This window comes from Bubalus bubalis, chromosome 5 (assembly GCF_019923935.1).
Source record: "Bubalus bubalis isolate 160015118507 breed Murrah chromosome 5, NDDB_SH_1, whole genome shotgun sequence".
In the NCBI taxonomy this organism is placed as follows: domain Eukaryota; kingdom Metazoa; phylum Chordata; class Mammalia; order Artiodactyla; family Bovidae; genus Bubalus; species Bubalus bubalis.
This window is the reverse complement of record NC_059161.1, coordinates 81,682,035-81,706,765: the sequence shown is the minus strand read 5'-3', so window position 1 is coordinate 81,706,765 and position 24,731 is coordinate 81,682,035. Positions and strand designations below refer to the sequence as shown.

The window sequence follows — 24,731 nt, the reverse complement described above, 5'->3', positions numbered from 1 at the left end:
CCCGCGCCGGCCGCTTTCCTCCCGCGAGACTGCCAGCCGGGACAGGGTGAGGGCTGGGGCCTGTGGTGCATTGTGGGAAAGCGTCCAGTGTGGGCTTTGTTTCTAGACCTGGAGCCGCGCTCGGTCTCCTGGGGCGCTTCCCGTGCCCCGCGGTCCTGGGTACCCTGAGGCGCTCCCCCTCCCTCCTTCGTTTGTCGTCAGGTGCGGGCGCCGAGCCGACGCCGCCAGCATGTCTGGGGTGCGCGCTGTGCGGATCAGCATCGAGTCGGCCTGCGAGAAGCAGGTCCAGGAGGTGGGCCTGGACGGCACCGAGACGTACCTGCAGCCTCTGTCAATGTCTCAGAACCTGGCGCGCCTGGCTCAGCGGATCGACTTCAGCCAGGGCTCCGGCTCCGAGGAGGAGGAGGCGGCCGGCGCCGAGGGCGACGCGCAGGATTGGGCGGGCGCGGGGTCCAGCGCTGACCAGGACGACGAGGAAGGTGAGGCCGCGGGCGCGCCCGGTGAGGCGCTGTGGACATGGCCGCATGGGGCGGCGGCGTCCGGACACTTTTGGGCACTGCTCGCCTCTCAGTCCTCGTGTCTGCTCAGGTTTCCTTGAGAGACAGCGTTGAGACCCTGTCGCTGGGGGAGTGTTTGGGTTTTCAGTTCAGTTCATTTGCTCAGTCGTGTCCCATGAACCGCAGCACGCCAGGCCTCCCTGTCCATCATCAACTCCCGGAATCCACCCAAACCCATGTCCATCGAGTCCGTGATGCCATCCAACCATCTCATCCTCTGTCGTCCCCTTCTCCTCCTGCCCTCAATCTTTCCCAGCATCAGGGTCTTTTCAAATGAGTCAGCTCTTCGCATGAGGTGGCCAAAGTATTGGAGTTTCAGCTTTAACATCAGTCCTTCCAATGAACACCCAGGACTGATCTCCTTTAGGATGGACTGGTTGGATCTCCTTGCAGTCCAAGGGACTCTCAAGAGTCTTCTCCAACACCACAGTTCAAAAGCATCAGTTCTTCAGCACTCAGCTTTCTTTATAGTCCAACTTTCACATCCATACATGACTACTGGAAAAACCATAGCCTTGACTAGACCGATCTTTGTTGGCAAAGTAATGTGATGTCTCTGCTTTTTAATATGCTGTCTAAGTTGGTCATAACTTTCCTTCCAAGGAATAAGCGTCTTGTAATTTCATGGCTGTAGTCACCATCTGCAGTGATTTTGGAGCCCAGAAAAATTAAGTCAGCCATTGTTTCCACTGTTTTCCCATCTATTTGCCATGAAGTGATGGGCCCAGATGCCATGATCTTAGTTTTCTGAATGTTGAGCTTTAAGCCAACTTTTTCACTCCTCTTTCACTTTCATCAAGAGGAGCTTTAGTTCCTCTTCACTTTCTGCCATAAGGGTGGTGTCATCTTTATATCTGAGGTTATTGATATTTCTCCCTGCAATCTTGATTCCAGCTTGTGCTTCTTCCAGCCCAGTGTTTTCTCTGCATATAAGTTAAATAAGCAGGGTGACAATATACAACCTTGACGTACTCCTTTTCCTATTTGGAACCAGTCTGTTGTTCCATGTCCAGTTCTAACTTTTGCTTCCTGACCTGCAAACAGGTAGCATCCCTAATGTGGCAGCCTGGTTAGGAGCCCTCGAGCTCGCGGCTCTGTTCTGCCGTGTATTAGCTATGTGACTTTGAACTAATCACTGTGTTTCCATGTGCAAGATGCATGATGTTACTAACTCGTACTGAGAGGAGATTATATTGACAGGAGTATGTGATAAGGTCTAGGAGGTAGGCAGAGGCCAAATCACGTAGATCCAGTCAGCCAGGGTACGCGTTTGGCTTTTATTAGAAGAACAGCTGAAAGCTTTTGAAAGATTTCAAGTAGACAGATAATTTTGTTTACAGAAGATTACGCTGGATGCTATATATATAGTAAATGGATTATATAAATGGGAAAATAAAACTAGTTATAGAAAAAGTATGAATGGTTTTGGATTCTTATTGTCAAAAATAAAAAAATCTAGCAGTTCTTGATTTAGTTATGTGAACAGACTCTGAATTTAAAGATAGCATTTCAAGCCAGCTGTATTAGGACAATTAGGGATCCATTTGGTAAATAATACCTCAAACCTCACACAGAAATATTTCCATAAGGATTGCAATAAAGATGAAGAGAATAAGGTAAGTTATTGAAAAGGATTTATAATCATGTAGCTTTGGCACTAGGAAAGACCTTCTTTCCCGCTTACCCCCCCCCCCCCCCCCCCCCCCGCCCGTTTATTTACTTTTTTAGCTGGGCTGGATCTTAGTTGTATGTGGGATTTAGTTCCCTGACTAGGGATCAAACCCGAGCCCCCTGCATTGGAAATGCAGCGTCTTAGCTAAAGCAAGCTTGCTTAGCTTAAGCAAGATAGGAAACAGATGTTATGAAAGAAAAGATAGGTGTATTAATTGCATAAAATTTAACAATAGTAATGGAAAAAGGTGCCACAAAGTAAAAAGATAAATAACAGGCTGGGGAAAGTATATACAACACATATGACACACAAACGGTTAATATCCCAGACATTCAGAGTCCCTTCAAACTGAAAGGAAGACAGTTCATTGCAAAAAGAGGCCAAAACTGGCATTGTTGGAACCAGTCTATGTGCCCATCACACAGAAATGGTTAAATTCACTGTACATTGTTCAATTATTATTATTATTTTTGGCCACATTGCACAGCTTGCAGGGATCTTAGTTCTCCTGCTGCTGCTAAGTTGCTTCAGTCGTGTCCAACTCTGCGACCCCAGAGATGGCAGCCCACGAGGCTCCCCCATCCCTGGGATTTTCCAGGCAAGAACACTGGAGTCCGTTGCCATTTCCTTCTCCAAGGCATGAAAGTGAAAAGTGAAAGTGAAGTCGCTCAGTTGTGTCTGACTTTTCGCAACCCCATGGACTGTAGCCTACCAGGCTCCTCCGTGCATGGGATTTTCCAGGCAAGAGTACTGGAGTGGGGTCCATTGCCTTCTAGTTTCCCTACCAGGGATCAAAGCCAGGCCCCCTGCAGAGGAACAGCAGAGTCCTAACCACTGGACTGCCAGAGAATTCTTGAATTTACTGTATGTCTATTCTTCAGACATGACTGAGTGACTGAGAACACAGTGCATGCTCCAGAATATTTTACAGTGTTAAAAGAATGAAGTAGCTCTATATTCTGATGTGAAGGTGTCTTTAGGACATATTGAGGGGCAGGGGAAGCAAGTAATGGAAAATTGGGAGTATATGTATATAAATACATAAAAAAAATTTGGATGGGGATACCCCAACAGTTATTAGTGATTGCCTCTCAGGAGGAGAGAGAATTAGGGGTGGGGAATAAAGGAAAACTTTCACTTTTTACTCTGTATTTCTGTTGTTTGAACTCTCTATGGTGAGAATCTATACATGAAATTTAATTCCTAAAAGTGATTAAGAGGTTGGAATATAATAGTGTTTACTATCAGAATGCTGCCAGTATAGGTCATTTGTAGTTTTGTACTTTTCTATGTATTGAAAATTCAACAATTAATTCTTCAAGTTTTAAAAGCTGGAAGAAAAACAAGATTATTAAAAAGGCTTGCTTAGATTTTAAAAGATTTGAATGCCTACTATCATGCTGTAATGTTAGATTTAACTTAGGAAATTAGAAACCGTATTTGTTTTGCCATTGTAGGAATGCCAACTTAAATGTTAACAAAGATTCTAGAAAGGGTGGAGTGAATGGGATAAAAGAGGGAACAATTTGAAATAGAATTCATTATTTCTTCTTTTAGTACTTTTTTTCTTGTTTTTTTTTTAGTGCTTTTGAATCTCTAAGTGAGTTTTCTATAACTAATATCTGGGTATTTATTTTTTTTCTTTCACTTTTTAGGATTGGTGAAATTTCAACCCTCCCTTTGGCCTTGGGATTCAGTGAGGAACAATTTGAGAAGTGCCCTGACAGAGATGTGTGTTCTCTATGATGTTCTTAGTATTGTTAGGGATAAAAAATTTATGACTCTTGATCCTGTCTCTCAGGATGCACTTCCTCCAAAACAGGTATTTGTGGGCTTGATTGAATAATGGTGCCATTTTATTAAGTCCCAATACCATCTTTTAGGCTGTGTGTCTATTGTTTCCTTTTCCTTAGATGCAAAATTAAGTCCACATGAACTTTTAAAGACTGTCTTAAGCTCTCCAAAAACTCAAAATTAGGTTCTGTAATGTGATAAAAAATTGTGACATTTTTTATGAACCTTTATTATTTTGATTCTTATGCAGCCAGAAAACTTCTACTAAACTTGGCTTTTTGGAATTGATAGTACATGGATTGATAGTGACTATGGATATTTATGTATGTATATATAATACATAGGTTTTGATTTCTCATCAGTTTCCCAATTATAGACTTTTCTCTGAAGTATAAATGAGTGCCTTAAAAGGGTGTTCTTGTGGGTGATGTGGAGAGTGCCGTACATAAAGAGAGGAATGGCAGTGCAGAGAGGGGAACCTAACCGAGGCTGGGCCAGGTTTATGCAGTGTTAAGTTCTGATGGTGTAGTGTTTCAGTTTAGCGTAAGTCTCTTATCAAGTGACCAAAGAAGTGGGTTAAGGTTATTATTCTTTTAAACATTATGTGCTTTTCTCCCTTCTCCTTGCTTTTCTTTTTTAATTTTCCCTTGAGTAGGTATTTTATTTTTGAGGAAATGTATCATTTTAAAAAAGCATTTAAAAATAATACAGCCCTACACTTCTGGATTGTTTCTGATAGAATCCTCAGACGTTGCAGTTAATATCTAAAAAGAAGTCACTTGCTGGAGCAGCACAGATCCTACTGAAGGGGGCAGAGAGACTGACAAAATCAGTCACTGAAAACCAGGAAAATAAGCTACAAAGAGACTTCAACTCTGAGCTTTTGAGATTGAGGCAACACTGGAAGCTTAGAAAAGTTGGAGATAAAATTCTTGGAGATCTGAGCTACAGAAGTGCAGGTATAGATAACTGTTAAAAACTCTGCTTTTTAACAATAGTTTGTTAAAAACTATAAATGTTGATTCTTTTATAATAATATTCTCAATTACATGCTACATTTTGAAGTTTTAATTTCTGTACACATAAGCCTGAAAAAACTCAAATTATTCTCATCATAGCCTTATATGTGTGTGTAGGTTCAGTCGTGTCTGACTCTTTGCAACCCCAAGGACTATATAGCCCACCAGGCTCCTCTGTCCATGAAATTTTCCAGGGAAGAATATTGGAATGGGTTGCCATTTCTTACTCCAGGGGATCTTCCTGACCCAGGGATCGAATCTGCATTTCCTGCGTCTCCTGCATTGGCAGGCAGGTTCTTTACCACTGGTGCCACCTGGGAAGTCAGCCATATATAAAGATATATAGTTAATTTGAAAAAATTTTAGGTTCATTTAACAGAAAGTTCAGAGAGAGAGTTTATGTGCTAACACACCCTGAACCATAATTGATGTTTTAGTCAGAAATAGGCGGGACTGGACTCCTCAGCTGGGGAGTTTGATCAGTACCTTAAACACTGAGCATAAAAGAAAAAAAGAAACATTTCTTTTCTTTCTTATTCTGTTTTTCTCCCTTAAGTCTGGTAAGCTGTTTTTAACTCCTGGGTAAGAAAGCGATGGCACCCCACTCCAGTACTCTTGCCTGGAAAATCCCATGGATGGAGGAGCCTGGTAGGCTGCAGTCCATGGGGTTGCGAAGAGTCGGACACGACTGAGCGACTTCACTCTCACTTTTCACTTTCATGCATTGGAGGAGGAAACGGCAACCCACTCCAGTATTCTTGCCTGGAGAATCCCAGGGACGGGGGAGCCTGGTGGGCTGCCGTCTATGGGGTCGCACAGAGTCGGACACGACTGAAGCGACTTAGCAGCAGCGGCAGCAAAGAGATATAATGGTGAAAACACTTCACCTTTTTTTCCATTCAGCCCGGGCTGCAACCCTAACTTAAGGAATATATTTTGTTGGAGTATATAACAAAGTTGGATGTCTTGACTTCACATCTTCTGGTATAAATTCTTTGTTGTTGAACTATAATATGTAATAGCAGGTTTCTCAAAGCAATTGTGGCAATGTCTTTAAGCTGCTGAAGTGTATTCAGAGGAGCTATACAGTAGAAGTTTGTAAGATTCACAGCTCAATGGGGTAAAAGCTCTTGAGTGTCAAGGGATAAAAAAAGCAAGGAGCCCTGGCTGTAATCACTGAGATAACGATAGCGGAGTGATATTTGAAAAGGATTCATTTTCCAGAGCAAGCCATGAGTATCTTCAAATTAAAGGAATATAATTTGAAGTGGTTAACTCAAGGACCTGCATGCCTTAATATTGATGTGAATTGGGAAATTTTGAGTTCTAATGGTAAAGTTCCATCAGAAGATGAATTAAGATGACAAAGACATTTTTACATTTTAATAGATGTTTATAGAAGCAGTACTTTTCTGGCTCTGGACATTGTAAGCTCTTCTCAACAAATAATTATGCATAAGAACTTTACCTAAAACGGTTACTTGTGTTGTAAGAGGATTTGATTAAATTCTGTTTTTAATTGCAAGAAAATCTTGAGCATCTTTTTGTATTATAATATAGCAGTTACATTTATCTACACCTTCCTCAGGTAATTCAGCAGCCCAGGGCAGCTATCTCAAACTTATGCACTACATACAAAGACATCACATAAAGTCTAGGAGTTGGTCGACAAAAAGTGGTGTATATGCTATCTTTTTGTCCTTCTCTTGTTGAATTCAGAACCCTTCAATCGCAACCTTATTACAGAGGCTGAGCTCCAGAAGTGTTTAGTCTCCAAGGTTTAAATCTGTGTAAGTAGATTATATTACTTACATTACTGTGAATATATATATATATAGTCTAGAATTATATTCATTTTATCAAAACTCCATTGGAATAAAACAGTTTGGATGGCCTGTGGAGTTCTTATAATGATACCATTAGACTAAGACATGTTATTTTTTTTTAAGGTAAATAGCTGTTTTCTCCTGCTTCCTTGCTTCTTTTTGCTTACCATGCCTCTTCCTCCCCACCTCCCTGAAACACACATTTTTGGTGGGAACTTAATGTATACTTCACTGATATGTAGGTGAGATATTATTATATACTCAGTAATTTCTGTTGAATAAACATGTTAACTGTTTTGATTTTCCTGTTTTTAATATCCCATTAGGGTCTCTGTTTCCCCATCATGGTACATTTGAAGTAATAAAGAATACAGATATTGATCTAGACAAGAAGATACCTGAAGATTACTGTCCCCTTGATGTCCAGATTCCTAGTGATTTAGAAGGGTCTGCATATATCAGGGTATTTGTCTAAGTATTTTTCAAGTAATTTCTTATTAATAGCCCAGAAGCTAATTAGCTAACATATTTTTGTGTTATTATTTTCACATAGGTTTCAATTCAAAAACAGGCTCCAGACATAGGTGACCTTGGCACAGTTAACCTCTTCAAACGACCTTTGCCTAAATCCAAACCAGGTATAGTTCTGTTCTCTAACTTCTGGTCTTGTCTGCCCTGACTAAAAGTAAATCTAGTTAGGAAAAATAGGTACTTTAAATAAGAGCAGTTGGAAATATGACTTTATAATTTGTTAATCAATTATTAGTGAATAGCTGTGCAGTCCTTTTGTTTTTTCGCCACACCATGCACCTTGTGAAATTTTAGTTCTCTGACCAGGAATTGAACACAGGCCCTCAGCAGTGAGGGTGCAGAATCCTCATGACAGGATCACGAAGGAATTCCTGTGCAGTCTTTTTTGAAAGGTTGAACTTATTTACCAGTTTTCTCTGTGTAGAAGAAGTAAAAAATTCTATATTTTGGAAAGGGTAAGCTGTAATACATAGTTTTCTGAACTTTTGTTGTGTGTATTTAGATTATCATTTAAGCTAGTTAATGCCTAAGATAGTTAGGTAATTAAGGGACTTCCCTGCTGGTTCAGTGGTTTGGAGTAGGGGGTACACAGATTCGATCCCTGGTCAGGGAACTAGGATCCCACATGCTGTAGGGTAGCTAGGCCCAAGAGCTGCAATGAAGACCTACTCCAACACAAATCTTAAAAAAGTAATAACAATTAGGTAATGACTATGTACACATGTTCCCTGTTTTTCAGGTTCTCCACATTGGCAGACAAAATTAGAAGCAGCACAAAATGTTCTCTTATGTAAAGAAATTTTTGCACAGCTCTCCCGGGAAGCTGTTCAAATTAAATCACAGATCCCTCACATTGTGGTGAAAAATCAGATTATCTCTCAGCCCTTCCCAAGTAAGTGCAGCCTACCCTTTTGAATGATAATTAAAACTTTGTGATTTGGGGGCCAGGACAAAGAGGGTAGCAGTTTGGGTATGTTGAAGGAATAGTAACAGCAGAGAAGTAGTGTGCAGCCCCAAATAACAGCCATAACAGCCAGCAAAGTGTGCAGCCCAGTCTGCACTGCTGACTGTTCTGTGTCCTTAGTGGTGTCACTCCTGGCTTTAAACAATATCTGTTAAAGTTTGCCCTAGCAAACCTGTTATTAGGTAACAGTTGCTTTGAGGTGTCTATGCCAACACTATTTGTAGAAGATTTCCTAAGTCCTCTTATTATCTAGATGAGATGTCAATTAGAAAATGCTTAATTTAAAAATATTTTTAAATTTTTTATTGCGGTATAGTTGATGTATAAGTTTCAGGTGTACAGCATAGCAATTTAAAATCTTTAAATGTTGTATTCCATTTATAGTTATAGAATATAGATCCTTGTAACTTATTTTATACATAGTTTTTACTTTTTTTAAAAAAGTTTTAAAAATAACATTTATTTCTTAAAAGTTAAGATGTGCATAATAGGAAACCAAAAAAAAAAAAAAACCACAAGAAGCAAAAAACTCATTCATAATCACAAGTAGTTTTTTGATGTATTCTTCAAGGTCTTTTGTGTATTCTTAATCCTCTGCCCCTATGTTGCCCCTCCCTGCTTCCCTCTTCCCACTAGTAACCAGTAGTTTGTTCTCTGTGTCTGTGTGTCTGTTTCTTTTTTGTTATATTCACTAGTTTGTTTTATTTTTTAGAATCCATTTGTAAGTGATACCATGCAGCATTTGTCTTTAATTTCATTTAGCGTAATACTAAGTCTATCCATGTTGTTGCATATGACAAAATGTCATTTTTTATGACTGAGTAGTACTCCATTGTATTTATATATACCACATCTTTTTTATCCACTCATCTGTTGCTTCCATACCTTGGCAATTGTGTATAATACTTCTATGAACATTGGGGTGCATGTGTCTTTTTCAGTTAGTGTTTCTATTTAGAAAATGCTTAATTAAATATCCATAATATCCTAAATTTATGGAAATTGGATTTAAAATATTTTTCAGAAGCAGTTAGATTTAACAAGAGATCAATTTTTAATTAGCTCCACTTGTTTTTTTACATAAATTCTGAGTATCTTCTTAGATCTTGTTAAGAGAATGGGTTTCTGGAGTGAAAAATTTCATCCTGATTCTCATGGGAACAGGGAAGGTCTTCTAGTCAGTAATACCAGGTATTAACTCTGTTTTATTTTTTAATTTAAAATCTAGAAGTAACAAATTACAGTTTCTGTTCACCTGTCTTTAGCCATAGCTGAAGGTCAGCAGCCACATTATAAGTCAATAGAAATTGAATACATGGTAGTTTATCGTATTCATGGTTAGTCATTTTGGTGTAAAAATGTTAATCACAAAAGCCTCCTCTTTAAGTTCAGAATGTATCTTTTGAAAATGGGCTGTGGTAATACTTTATGAAAATAGTTTGTGCTTTTCCATATTATAGGTTATTTATGTCTGTCCTACTTATTTTTATAAATAGGCTTGCAGTTATCTATTTCTTTGTGCCATTCTTCAAATGATAAGAAATCCCCAAAATCTGCTACTGAGAAGCAAAGTCCAGAGGACCATCTTTACGTTCTAGAGCATAATTTGCATCTACTGATTAGAGAGGTAATGAAGTAAATGTTTTCTTTGCATTGTGCTAAGTGTACGTACAGCAGTGAAAGTGCACAGCCTTCTCACTGCTGAGTCCTCATTATTCATAAAGCGGTGACGGTCACTAGCTGTGCTGTGCAAGATCTTGTTATGGGCTCAGGGAACACAGAGAATATGAATATGGTCTCTGTGGCCAAGCATAGCTTCTATTCTACCACAAGTTTTATAGAGAGGTATAAGAAATGCATGCTAAAGGTTGATTCTGATTGGGTAATCGGAAAATGTCTTGCCAGTGCCTATGAACAGGATTACTTGAATTATTTCAGGATACATTCTACTTACAGGTTATTTAGAACTGTCCTGAGAATCTTCTAATAAGAATATATATTCCAGCCACCCATGCCTCACCCCAAGATCTGGTCTAGTTAGTTGTGATGGTGCAGGGATCAGTATTTTTTTTATATTCCTAAGGTGGTTCTGTTGTACCTAGGTTTTAGAACCTCTAATCCAGGATATAGTAGAATAACTATCTACTGATTGTATGTGTTCTGTCAATGGGACTTACTGAAGAATATTTATTTTTGTTTTTTAATAAAAGTTTTAACATAAAAACTAACGACAGCTGGAGAGAGACCCTTTTCTTTAGCAACACATTTAGCATAGCCTAATAGACGTTAGGAGAAGGCAGTGGCACCCCACTCCAGTACTCTTGCCTGGAAAATCCCATGGGCAGAGGAGCCTGGTAGGCTGCAGTCCATGGGGTCCCTGAGAGTTGGACACGACTGAGCGACTTCACTTTCGCTTTTCACTTTCATGCATTGCAGAAGGCAATGGCAACCCACTCCAGTGTTCTTGCCTGGAGAATCCCAGGGATGGGGGAGTCTGGTAGGCTACCATCTATGGCGTCGCACAGAGTTGGACACGACTGAAGTGACTTAGCAGCAGTAGATGTTAACATGTTATCTGTGTGCCTAGACTACCTTTATATGTGCTTCCAATACATTGCTTTCATGTTTCCAAACTGTGAGCCATGATTTGATCGAACATTGTGTAGTTAATATGTGGGTATTGGCTGTTGAAAATGGCTGTTCTTGTTACAGTTTCATAAACAGACCTTGAGTTCCATTATGATGCCACATCCAGCAAGTGCACCTTTCGGCCACAAGAGAATGCGACTTTCTGGTCCTCAAGCTTTTGATAAAAATGAAATTAATTCAATACAGTCAAGTGAAGGGCTTCTGGAAAAAATAATTAAACAAGCAAAGCATATATTTCTGAGGAGTAGGTAAGGACAAAGTTACTATCTTTCTTTGAAACTGCAGTCCTTTTTTCTTTATGTTACCTATGTACATTATTTTTGGCATACTTTAATCTTTTTTCCCAGGGAGAGGGAGGTGACTGCAGTATAAGAGTTTATGGTTGTCGATGGCCCTGTCAAGTTTGGGGAAGCCTTAGATCTATTGCCCATGTAACTTTTTTGTTTCCAACACTTGGCATTAAAGTTTTGAAAGACAGCTGAGTAGGAAGGTGCCTTGGAACACCAAACTTTCTATGATAACCCATCCATGAGCTACTTTTCCTGAACTGGTTGAAACCTTTTTTGAAGCTTTCCATATATTTTTCGGTTTGTCCCACATTTTAGGATTTTGGAAGGCACTCTCCTATATGTTGACTTATTTGATGCTTAGCTGTGGGTCAGGTTGTGTTAGCACATTTTTTACTGATGGTAAAACTGGGATTCAGAGAAGTTGTTCCACTTGCTCAAGGTTATACAACTAAAAGATTAGCAAAGTCAGGATTTAGGCCTAACTTCAAAGCTCATTTTTGTTCTTTTTTAAAAAATTTATTTATTTTAATTGGAGGCTAATTACTTTACAACATTGTAGTGGTTTTGCCATACATTGACATGAATCAGCCATGGGTGTACATGTGTCCCCCATCCTGAAGCCCCCTCCCACCTCCCTCCCCATCCTAACCCTCAGGGTTGTTCCCAGTGCACTGGCTTTGAGTGCCCTGTTTCATGCATCTCAATTGGACTGGTGATCTATCTCACATACGGTAATATACATGTTTCAATGCTATTCTCTCAAATCATCCCACCCTCACTTTCTGCCACAGAGTCCAAAAGACTGTTCTATACATCTGTGTCTCTTTTGCTGTCTTGCATATAGGGTCATCATTACCATCTTTCTAAATTACATATATATGCATTAATGTACTGTTTTGGTCTTTTTCTTTCTGACTGACTTCACTCTGTATAGTAGGCTCCAGTTTCATCCACATCATTAGAACTGATTCAAATACATTCTTTTTAATAGCTGACTAATATTCCATTGTGTATGTGTACCACAACTTTCTTAACCATTCATCTGCTGATGGACATCTAGGTTGCTTCCATGTCCTGGCTATTGTAAACAGTGTTGCGATGAACATTGAGGTACACGTGTCGCTTTCAATTCTGGTTTCCTCAGTGTGTACGCCCAGCAGTGGAATTGTTGGGTTTTATGGTAGTTCTATTTCCAGTTTTTTAAGAAATCTCCACACTGTTCTCCATAGTGGCTGTACTAGTTTGCATTCCCACCAATAGTGTAAGAGGGTTCCCTTTTCTCCGCACCCTCTCCAGTATTTATTGTTTGTAGACTTTTGGATAGCAGCCATTCTGACTGGCTTGAAATGGTACCTCATTGTGGTTTTGATTTGCATTTCTCTGATGATGAGTGATGTTGAGCATCTTTTCATGTGTTTGTTAGCCATCTGTATGTCATCTTTGGAGAAATATCTGTTTAGTTCTTTGGCCCAATTTTTTATTGAGTCATTTATTTTTCTAGTGTTGAGCTGCAGGAGTTGCTTGTATATTTTTGAGATTAATTCTCTGTCAGTTGCTTCATTTGCTATTATTTTCTCCCACTCTGAAGGCTGTCTTTTCACCTTGCTTAGAGTTTCCTTCATTGTGCAAAAGGTTTTAAGTCTAATTAGGTCCCATTTGTTTATTTTTGCTTTTATTCCCATTACTCTGGGAGGTGGGTCATAGAGGATCCTGTTGCGATTTATGTCAGAGTGTTTTGCCTATGTTTTCCTCTAAGAGTTTTATAGTTTACATTTAGATCTTTAATCCATTTTGAGTTTATTTTTGTGTGTGGTGTTAGAAAGTGTTCTAGTTTCATTCTTTTATAAATGGTTAACCAGTTTTCCCAGCACCACTTGTTAAAGAGATTGTCTTTTCTCCATTGTATATTCTTGCCTTCTTTCTCAAAGATAAGGTGTCCGTAGGTGTGTGGATTTATCTCTGGGCTTTCTATTTTGTTCCATTGATCTATAGTTCTGTCTTTGTGCCAGTACCATACTGTCTTGATAACTATAGCTTTATAGTATAGTCTGAAGTCAGGCAGGTTGATTCCTCCAGTTCCATTCTTCTTTCTCAAGATTGCTTTGATTATTCAAGGTTTTTTGTACTTCCATACAAATGTTGAAATTATTTGTTCTAGTTCTGTGAAAAATACCGTTGGTAGCTTGATAGGGATTGCATTGAATCTGTAGATTGCTTTGGGTAGTATACTCATTTACATTGATTCTTCTGATCCATGAACTTGGTATATTTCTCCATCTCTTTGTCATCTTTTATTTTCTTTCATCAGTGTTTTATAGTTTTCTGTATATAGGTCTTTTGTTTCTTTAGGTAGATTTAGTCCTAAGTATTTTATTCTTTTTGTTGCAATGGTGAATGGAATTGTTTCCTTAATTTCTCTGTTTTTCATTGTTAGTGTATAGGAATGCAGGGGATTTCTGTGTATTAATTTTATATCCTGCAGCTTTACTATATTCATTGATTAGCTCTAGTAATTTTCTGGTGGAGTCTTTAGGGTTTTCTATGTAGAGAATCATGTCATCTGCAAACTGTGAGAGTTTTACTTCATATTTTCCAATCTTGATTCCTTTTATTTCTTTTTTTCTCTGATTACTGTGCCTAAAACTTCCAAAACTATGTTGAATAGTAGTGGTGAGAGTGGGCACCCTTGTCTTGTTCCTGACTTTAGGGAAAATGCTTTCAGTTTTTCACCATTGAGGATAATGTTTGCTGAGGGTTTATCATATATGGCATTTAATATGTTGAAGTATGTCCTTTTATGCCTGCTTTTGGAGGGTTTTTATCATAAATGGATGTTGAATTTTGTCAAAGGGTTTCTCTGCGCCTTTGAGATAATCATATAGTTTTTATCTTGCAGTTTGTTAATGTCAAGTATGTTGGTTGATTTGTGAATATTGATTGATTTGTGAATGTGTTGATTGATTTGTGAATATTGAAGAATCTTTGCATCCCTGGGATAAAGCCGACTTGATCATGATGTATGATCTTTTTAGTATGTTGTTGGATTCCGTTTGCTAGAATTTTGTTAAGGATTTTTGCATCTGTGTTCATCAGTGATATTGGCCTGTAGTTTTCTGTTTTTGTGGCATCTTTGTCTGGCTTTGGTATTAGGGTGATGGTGGCCTCGTAGAATGAGTTTGGCAGTTTACCTTCCTCTGCAATTTTCTGGAAGAGTTTGAGTAGGATAGGTGTTAGCTCTTCTCTGAATTTTTGGTAGAATTCAGCTGTGAAGCCATCTGGTCCTGGGCTTTTGTTTGTTGGAAGATTTTTGAGTACAGTTTCTATTTCCGTGCTTGTGATAGGTCTGTTAAGATTTTCTGTTTCTTCCTGGTTCAGTTTTGGAAAGTTATACTTTTCTATGAGTCCATTTCTTCCAAGTTGTCCATTTTATTGTCATATAGTTGCTGATAGTAGTTTCTTATGATCCTTTGTATTTCTGTGTTGTCTGTTGTGATTTCTCCATTTTCATTTCAAATTTGGTTGATTTGATTCTTGTTGCTTTTTTGCTTGATGAGTCTGGCTAATAGTTTGTCTATTTTATCTTCTCAAAAAACCAACTTTTAGTTTTGTTGATTTTTGCTGTAGTCTCCTTTATTTCTTTTTCTTTTATTTCTGCCCTGATTTTTATGATTTCTTTCCTTCTACTAACCCTGGGGTTCTTCATTTCTTCTTTTTCAAGTTGCTTTAGGTGTGAAGTTAGGTTATTTATTTTTCTCTTGTTTCTTGAGGTAAGCTTGTGTTGCTATGAACCTCCTCAGAGCACTGCTTTTACTGAATCCCATAAGTTTTGGTTTGTCATGTTTTCCTTTGTTTCTATGTGTATTTTGATTTCTTCTGTGATTTGTTGTTTATTCAGCAGCGTGTTGTTCAGCCTCCATATGTTGGGGTTTTTAATAGTTTTTCTTCTGTAATTGACATCTGATCTTACTGCATTGTGGTCAGAAAATATGCTTGGAATGATTTCAGTTTTTTTGAATTTACCAAGGCTAGATTTATGGCCAGGATGTGATCTAACCTGGAGAATGTTCGTGGGCCTTGAGAAAAAGGTGAAATTCATTGTTTTGAGGTGAAATGTCCTATAGATATCAATTATGTCTAACTGTATCCATTGTATCATTTAAAGTTTGTATTTCCTTGCTAATTTTCTGTTTGGTTGATCTATCCATAGGTGTGAGTGGGGTATTAGAATCTCCCACTATTATTGTTAATTTCCCCTTTCATACTTGTTAGCATTTGCCTTACCTATTCTGGTGCTCCTATGTTGGGTGCATATATATTTATAGTTGTTTTATCTTCTTCTTGGATTGATCCTTTGATCACTATGTACTGTTCTTCTTTGTCTCTTTTCACAGCCTTTATTTCAAAGTCTATTTTATCTGATATGGGTATTGCTACTGCTTTCTTTTGGTCTCCATTTGCGTGAAATATCTTTTTCCAGTCCTTCACTTTCAGTCTGTATGTGTCCCTTTGTTAGAGGTGGGGCTCTTGTAGACAGCATTATGGGGGTCTTATTTTTGTATCCATTCAGTCAGTCTTTGTCTTTTGGTTGGGATATTCAACCCATTTACATTTAAGGTAATTATTGAAAAGTATGATCCTGCTGTCATTTACTTTGTTGTTTTGGGTTTGAGTTTATACACCTTTTCTGTGTTTCCTGTCTAGAGAAGATCCTTTAGCATTTGTTGAAGAGCTGGTTTGGTGGTGCTGAATTCTCTGAGCTTTTGCTTGTCTGTAAAGCTTTTGATTTCTCCTTCATATTTGAATGAGATCCTGGCTGGGTATAGTAATCTGGGTTGTAGGTTTTTCTGTTTCATCACTTTAAGTATGTCCTGCTAGTCCCTTCTGGCCTGAAGAGTTTCTGTTGAAAGATGAGTTTACCCTTATGGGGATCTCCTTGTGTATTATTTGTTGCTTTTATCTTACTGCTTTTAATATGTGTTCTTTGTGTTTGATCTTTGTTAATATGATTAATATGCGTCTTGCGGTGTTTCGCTGTGGGTTTATCCTGTTTGGGACTCTCTGGGTTTCTTGGACTTGGGTGGCTATTTCCTGCCCCATTTTAGGTAAGTTTTCAACTATTATGTCCTCAAGTATTTTCTCATGGCCTTTTTTTTGTCTTCTTGTTTTGGGACTCCTATGATTCGAATGTTGGGGCATTTAACATTGTCCCAGAGGTCTCTGAGGTTGTCCTCATTTCTTTTAATTCTTTTTTTCTTTTTTCCTCTCTGCTTCATTTATTTCCACCATTCTATCTTCCATCTTACTTGTACTATCTTCTGCCTCAGTTATTCTACTGTTGGTTACCTCCAGATTGCTTTTGATCTCAGTTATTGTGTTATTCATTATTTATTGACTCTTTTTTATTTCTTCTAGGTCCTTGTTAAACATTTCCTGCATCTTCTCAATCCTTGCCTCTAGTCTGTTTTTCTGTAACTCCATTTTGTTTTCAAGATTTTGGATCATCTTTACTATCATTATTCTGAATTCTTTTTCAGGTAGACTCCCTATCTCCTCCTCTGGTTTGGTTTGGTGTGCATTTATCATGTTCCTTTACCTGCTGAATATTTCTCTGCCTTTTCATTTTGTTTAGATTGCTGTGTTTGGGGTACCCTTTCTGGAAGTTTGTGGTTCCTCTTTATTTTGGAGGTTCCTCCCTGTGGGTGGGATTGGACAAGTGGCTTGTCAAGGTTTCCTGGTTAGGGAAGCTTGCATCTGTGTTCTCGTGGGTGGAGCTGGATCTCTTCTCTCTGAAGTGCAATGAAGAGTCCAGTAGTGAGTTTTAGGGCATCGATGGGTTTGGCATGGCTTTGGGTAGCCTGTCTTTTAATGCTCAGGATTGTGTTCCTGCTTTGCTGGAGAATTAGCTTGGTGTGTCTTGCTCTGGTATTTGTTGGCTCTTAGGTGGAGCTTGGTTTCCGTGTCAGTATGGACGCTTTTGGAGGATCTCTAGTCTATTAATATTCCCTGGGATCAGGAGTTCTCAAGTTTTGGATTTAAGCCTCCTGCCTCTGGCTTTCAGTCTTATTCTTACAGTAGCCTCAAGACTTATCCATCCATACAGTGCAGATGATAAAACATCTCGGTTAATGGTGAAAAAATTCTCCACAGTGAGGGACACCCAGAGAGGCTCACAGAATTACATGGAGAAGAGAAGAGGGAGGAGGGAGATAGAGGTGACCAGGAAGAGAAGAGGGGGAATCAAAAGGGGAGAGAGCAGTCTAGCCAGTAATCAATTCCCTATGTGCTCTCCACAGTCTGGAACACTCAGAGAGGTTCACGGAGTTACATGGAGAAGAGAGGGGGGAAGGAGGAGATAGAGGTGACCAGGAAAAAAGGGAGAATCAAAAGGGGGGAGAGTAATCAAGCTAGTAATCACATCCATAAGTGAAAATGGATACTGGAGATTAGATTCTTAAAGGTAAAAAATTGATAACAAATACCAGAAAGCCAAGATTAAAAATCTAGAGTAGAGAATAGAGTCTCAAAAATACAATATTAAAAATAGAAAACAAAATCAATCACAAAAATTATAAAAAATATAGGTATGAAATTTGCTTTTTTTTTTTTTTGCAAGGTAATAGTAGGTTATAAAAATGAAAATTAAAGGAGCAATAAAGAACTTAAAAAAATTTTAAAGGGATAATAGTAAAAATATATCTAGGAATTTCTCTGGAGCTGTTGCGGGCAGTGTGGGGTCAGTTCAGTTTCAGATAGTTCCTTGTTTCAGTTCTCAAGGTCTATAGGCCCCCTCCAGTTCTTAGTTAACTACAGGGTTTTAATCTGTTGCACCTGTCAGTTCCAGAGTGGTTCCCTCTTGTTTGCTTCATTTGGCTTCCTCTGTTTCTAATTTCTGCCCTGAAACAAGGGAGTGAAGGTGGTCACTTATTTAGGCTCACTTGTTCAGTTGTGCTGTGGGGAGGAACACTGCAAACAAATATCACTGGCGTATGTGGGGAGTGCTCGCAGTGTGTGGACCACACTGAGTTTGCCCCCACTCATGGCGTTTGCTTTACGGGTCTACACTGCTCAGGCTCCAGGGTGCTCTGCAGGGCACTGTCCAAAGCGGGCCCTGCATTTTGTGCACTTCCCAGCTCTAAGCTGCTCAGATTCTTGGGTACTCCACAAGGGCACAGACTCGGCTGGGCCTGCATTTTGTGCCCTTCCCAGGTCCGAGCAGCTCTGGCAACCAGGTGCTTGGCGAGCACAGTCTCCCCAGGTGGGCCGTGCATCTTAATCACCTCCCTGGTCCTGGACGCTCGGTTTCCTGGGTGTACTGTGTGTGTCCTCTGGTGAGCTAATCTCAGGCTGCAACCCTCCTGGCAGGTGTCAGCCATCCAGGACACCAGGAGGACATGGTTAGCAACTAGGAGCCTGCTCACAATTTGGTTGAGGTTGCCCTGCCCTGGAGCCAAGATTGCCCCTTGCCTTCTGGCTCTGACTGTTGCCCACCTGCCTCTTTGCCTCTGGCGGGGGGAGGGGCTGGTCCGCAGCCGGCCAGCTCTCCTTTGGTGATCACTCGGTTAGAGCCCGTGCCTCCCTGTCCATCCCCTGCTCGCTGGTGGCGGAGGCAAGCATCTGGGCTGCTTCTCCCCTGGGAGTTGTGGTTAGGCGTGTATTTTGTGGGTTTTTTTTTTTTTTTTCTCTCTCAGTTATGTTGCCCTCTGACATTCAAAAACTCCCCACAAACCTGCTGGTGAGAGGGTTTCCTGCTGTTTGGAAACTTCTCCTCCTTCACGACTCCCTCCCCAAGACAGGTCTCTGTCCCTAACTCTTTTGTCTCTTTGTCTTTTATATTTTGTCCTGCCTCCTTTTGAAGTGAATAGGCTGCCTTTCTGGGTGCCTGGTGTCTTCCGCCAGTGTTCAGAAATTGTTTTGTGGAAATTGCTCAGCATTCAGATGATCTTTTGATGAATTTATGGGGGAGAAAGTGGTCTCCCCATCCTATTCCTCGACCATCTTGGGACCGCCCTCTGATTTTCTTTCTTCCATACATCATTTACTAAAGAACTTGGCATGATTGGACCTAAACAAAGTCTTTCCCAAATGCCACAGGGTGCTCTTCTGTTTCCTTATTGGCACTTAGTGAAGAGGTCTGTTTTTACTTCTTTCAGTGATGGTGCCTTGATGGTACTCAGTAGGCGAGGGCACACTTTTTGTGGATGACATTTTACTTTGAATTTTATTTTTCCTGTTAATACAGTCATAGCTTTATTTGTCATGGTTTTATATTAGTCTTTGGTCTCAGGATGGAAACTTTCAGTAAAATGAATTTGGAAGACATGTTAAGACAACAGCATGATACATTGAAAGGAGTACGAAATTCAGGATGAAAGATACACTTCAGCCAGGGCTCAGCCACTTGCTGAGTAATTTGGGGCAAGTTAAGGCAGTGGCTTCCCTGGTGGCTTAGAGGTTAAAGCGTCTGCCTGGAATGTGGGAAACCCGGGTTCGATCCCTGGGTCAGGAAGATCCCCTGGAGAAGGAAATGGCAACCCACTCCAATACTCTTGCCTGGAGAATTCCATGGAGGGAGGAGCCTGGTAGGGATCACAAAGAGTTGGACACGACTGAGTGACTTCACTTCACTTTACTTGAAGGCAATGGCAACCCACTCCAGTACTCTTGCCTGGGAAATCCCATGGATGGAGGAGCCTGGTAGGCTACAGTCCATGGGGTCGCAAAGAGTCAGACACGACCGAGCAACTTCACTTTCACTTTTCACTTCCATGTACTGGAGAAGGAAATGGCAACCCACTCCACTATGCTTGCCTGGAGAATCCCAGGGATGGGAACCTGGTGGGCCGCCGTCTATGGGGTCGCACAGAGTTGGACACGACTGACGTGACTTAGCAGCAGCAGCACTTAATATCTAATCCTCTCTCAATTGGGGTTAAAGGACTCTGGTTAAATTGAATAGTGGATACACAGGTTCTTTATAAACAGTAGGAATACTATGTTAGATGACTGTTTCTTTCCATTTGTACATTTCAAGTATAAAAGCTATTAATTGAGTATGTTGTTAATGTTGAAAATTTCTGATTAACCATAAAGTTAAATATTCCCTGAAATAAATGAGGGGCATGGGAAAAGTTATCTTTAGAACCATTTTGTTTCAGAATTGGGCTTCCCTGGTGGCTCAGGCAATAAAGAATCTGCCTGCCTGCAAGGCAGGAGACCTGGGTTAGATTCCTGTCGGGAAAATCCCCTGGAGAAGGGAATGGCTACCTACTCCAGTATTCTTGCCTGGAGAATTTCATGGACAGAGGATCCTGGCGGGCTATAGTCCATGCAACCATGGGGTCACAGAGAGTCAGACACAAGTGAGCAGCTAATGCATTTCAGAATAGTAGTTGTAATCTTGGAAGCAGCAAAACTTTAAAAAATTGTTCCTTCTGAAAAATGGAGGTAATAATAGTAGTGTCTACTTTTGTTGTTCGTAAGGTTAAAATAATTCATGAAAGCACTTATTACAGTATTTGGTACATAATCACTTAATAAATCTTATTTCTCACTTATACATATCTTTCTTGGGGTATAGATTTTAATTGTGCAGTAAATCTTTCTAGCTTTTCTTGAAAATACTAATTCCATGACAGTAATAGTTCTCAAGTGTGGATATATCCCAGGTTATTTGTTACCAGGGATCAAATACTCATATTTATGAATAATTTATATTCTTTTTAGAGATTAGATTAGTACCCTAGAAGTATGCCTTTCACTTGTGTTCTGGTAAGATTTTCTGAGTGGCAGAAAACAAATGGAGTTAAAAGGAAATCAGTGTGGCCTGAGAATGTGTTGTGATGTGAAGTTGAGAACCAGTACATCAGAGCTACATCTGACTTTTCTGTTAGATCTTTGCTTTTCAAATAGTGGTATTTTCAGGAAGTCACCATCTGTTTTCAAATAGCCATAAAACTGATAAGCAGTTTATCACATTATTTTATATGGTGACTATAAAAATTTTAACGTCTTTTCTTTAAAAGGACTGCTGCAACCATTGACAGCTTAGCAAGTCGCATTGAAGATCCTCAGATACAGGCTCATTGGTCAAATATTAATGATGTTTATGAATCTAGTGTGAAAGTCTTAATCACATCGCAAGGCTATGAACAGATATGCAAGTAAGTATTGAAAAGAAGTTGTTTAATATGTTAAGTTGCTTTTTATGTATTGATGTTTGCAGAGCGATTACATCAAGATTTTGGGTTTTATTTGATAGGGAAGCATAACATTCCAGTGAATTATTTGAGCTGTAGAGTGGTTTTAAAAGTAAGAGATAAGGACTTCCGTGGCAGTCCAGTGGTTAAGACTCCATGCTTCTTCGGCACGGGTCGTGGGTTCTATCCTTGGTTGGAGAACTAAGATCCCGCATGCCACATGGTGAGGCCAAAATACACAGGGAAGAAAAAAAAAATGACAGGCAAGAATGTCCAAAATAGTCTCTATTTAATAGTCTCTGGAGAAGGCAATGGCACCCCACTCCAGTACTCTTGCCTGGAAAATCCCATGGATGGGGGAGCCTGGAAGGCTGCAGTCCATGGGGTCGCTGAGGGTCGGACACGACTGAGCGACTTCACTTTCACTTTTCACTTTCCTGCATTGGAGAAGGAAATGGCAACCCACTCCAGTGTTCTTGCCTGGAGAATCCCAGGGACGGGGGAGCCTGGGGGGCTGCCGTCTGTGGGTCACACAGAGTTGGACACGACTGAAGTGACTTAGCAGTGCCTTAGCAGTCACAGAGGCTATTTACATAGTCTCTATGTAAATGCCGCATGTCTGAGCTATGGTCAGGAGTGAACCCCAGCACTGAGTGGAAAGCCCGCCATGCTTCCTCAGACTCTGATCCGCTTCAGTTCTTGCCTGGAGGCCATGGCCAGTCTGGGGTATTTGAAGTAAAGAGGGTCGTTTATGTTAGAGCCCATACTTTCCATAACGTTTAGCCTAAAACAACCCCTGTGTCTATTCCAGTTCATGAGTGTGCCCTTAATGACTTCTGTCCCCAGCATTCCTGAAGAAGCTGTCTACTTGATGTATGTTCATAAATCACAAGTTAATACACAGATAGTAGATTGGTTGTTTTCAGTAGTGGGATGTTGGTGAAGGTGGTCAAAAGGTACAAACCTACAGCACTAAGGAGAGGAAAAGAAAAAATTGATCAACTTGGAATTGTTTGCATCTACAACTAATATGAAACAACTGTGGGATTATGGGCATTGAATCCAGCATACACCTTTTAAACTTCTGTGAAGAGAAGTCAGTGTCAGGACAGGAGAGAAAGTGGAAGGAAGTATAGAATGTCCTTACCTACCTTCTGTAGCTGGTAGGGTCATCTTACACTTTTTAAAATTGAAAGTAGTTCTCTTTCTTAGAACCCCCTCCCCCCCAACTTCCTGTCATTGAACATTTTATTTTAGTTGGATGCCAGAACAGTGATTTGTACGTGTGCAACCATGTCTATAGGATAAAGTCCTCCAAGTGTAATTGCTGTGTCAAAAGATAAGGACATTTAAGATTTTCATTAGTGTTACCAACTTGCTTTTCTTTCTGCTTCCTTTTTAAAAATTCTTTCTTTGGCTGTGTTGGGTCTTAGTTGTGGCACTTAGGGCCTTTGTGCGGCATGTAGGATCCTTCTGTGGTGGTGCTGGTGGTTTGCAAGGTTCTCTCCAGTCGTGGTGTGTGGGCTCAGTTGCCCCACAGCATGTGGGATTTTAGTTCCATGACCAAGGATTGAACCCTAGTTCCCTACATTGGAGGAAGGATTCTTAACCACTGGACCACCAGGAAAGTCCCCTGATTTGCTTTCAGAGTAATTGCCATGTGTATGTGCCCACCAATAGTGATACAACTTTCTTTTTCCTTACACTTTGGTTTAAAGAAGAAGATTCAGAAATGTGGTTAGATTTATAAGTCTTTTTCTTCTTTAAGCCTTGTAAATTTTCTGTTTTTTTTTTTTTTCCCTTCAAAAGAAATGTATAAACTTTAATTCATCAAAATTACAGTTTTATATAGTTACCAAAATGTTTTTTATTCTTAAATATTGGCTGTAAAAGCAAAGGTAGGAAAAAAGAGGTACTATCAGATGTGGAAAGGTATAATGCTGTTTTTTTCTGCATTTGTTCACCTGTATTATTTGAGGAGTTTTGTGTTTCTTGTACATGTCATATGCTAAAAATTTGTGAACTGACTTGGAAGAGATTTGTGACCTGTATATATATATTCGTTGGCTATTTTATGAGTTTGTTTGACCTAAGCTGAGTTAGTAGAGCATACATATTTTGACTTGTTAGCTGATTATTTCAGAAGAGAGTGAAAAGTTAACCGTTTTTCCTTTCTGTATGAGAATTTGACCTTTGGCTAACTCTCTCACTCTAGTTACCTCGTAACTTGATAAGGAAAGATGCCATGTGTGTTACTAGGCAACAGTGCTTATGGCAAAAATGGTCCCCAGTTGGTAAAATGATTCTGGACTGGGAGAAATTACAAGCCCTTGCTGGGGGTGGCTTTGGATGTCCCAGGGTGGGGTGAGTGATATCAGTGGGCCAAGTCTCCTGCGGGGACCCTGGAATCCGGGCTTGTGAACCTGTTGCAAGAGTGCATGGCTCCTGTTAGGACCCAGGTTTTTGGGTCAGGGCAGGCCCCACACGCTCTCAGTGCACATCTCTTCTTATTTAACACAGGTGTGTGGCTGCTGTGTTGACAGCCTCAGAGCCCTCAGGAGAAGAGGAGCAGGGGCTGTTGGCAGGGTGGCAAGCTGTGCTTCCTGCCCCGCATCCTTCTGAGTAGACTGGTGGTCCGTGGCCTGTGGTGTCAGTAGTTTAGTGAGAGTCTGATAGTTTTCACTGAACCGGAGGAAACTCTTACCCCCCATGGGTCTTGGTGTAGATTATCAAAACTGTTGTATTGTTTTTCTTTGCTCTAAAGGTTCTTGACATTTGTATAAGGTAATTTTGGACATTTCTGATTTTTAGTGTGTGTTGTCTATAAAGGTCCATTCAGCTGCAGTTGAATATTGGAGTTGAGCAGATCCGGGTCGTGCACAGAGATGGGAGGGTGATCACACTGTCTCATGAGGGCCAGGAGCTTCAGGACTTCCTTCTGTCTCAGGTAACACAGCTCCTGAGCCCCTTCCATTCTACCTGTTGAAAGAACAAAGCCGATAAGAAGTAACATTGTTTTTTAAAAGCTGTTTCTTCTTGCCAACTAATTTCTAGTGCAGAACTTCCCGGGTAGCTCAGTGGTAAAGAACCCATCTGCCAGTGCAGGAGAGACACAAAGAGATGCGGGTTTGATCCTGGATCAGGAAGATCTGCTGGAGCAGGGCATGGCAACTCTTCTTACCTGGAGGGTCCCCATGGACAGAGGAGCTTAGAGGGCAACAGTCCAGGGGGTC

The 24,731-nt window shown here is 40.2% G+C and overlaps 1 protein-coding gene across 2 annotated transcripts in view; it reads left to right on the top strand.

Moving 5' to 3' along the window:
- The window catches only part of MED17 (mediator complex subunit 17), a 28,183-nt gene continuing 3,452 nt past the window's right edge, over positions 1-24,731 (top strand). Inside the window, exons 1-10 of one of the 2 annotated variants that reach the window (XM_006061508.4) lie at positions 4-479; positions 3,885-4,051; positions 4,763-4,982; positions 7,195-7,331; positions 7,422-7,506; positions 8,139-8,291; positions 9,860-9,990; positions 11,076-11,260; positions 21,325-21,462; positions 24,328-24,445. In XM_006061508.4, the coding sequence (XP_006061570.1) occupies positions 230-479; positions 3,885-4,051; positions 4,763-4,982; positions 7,195-7,331; positions 7,422-7,506; positions 8,139-8,291; positions 9,860-9,990; positions 11,076-11,260; positions 21,325-21,462; positions 24,328-24,445 (1,584 nt within the window). In that variant the 5' untranslated portion in view covers positions 4-229. Of the gene's footprint in view, positions 480-3,884; positions 4,052-4,762; positions 4,983-7,194; positions 7,332-7,421; positions 7,507-8,138; positions 8,292-9,859; positions 9,991-11,075; positions 11,261-21,324; positions 21,463-24,327; positions 24,446-24,731 lie in introns of both variants that reach the window. The other variant, XM_044943348.2, reaches the window with a different exon arrangement.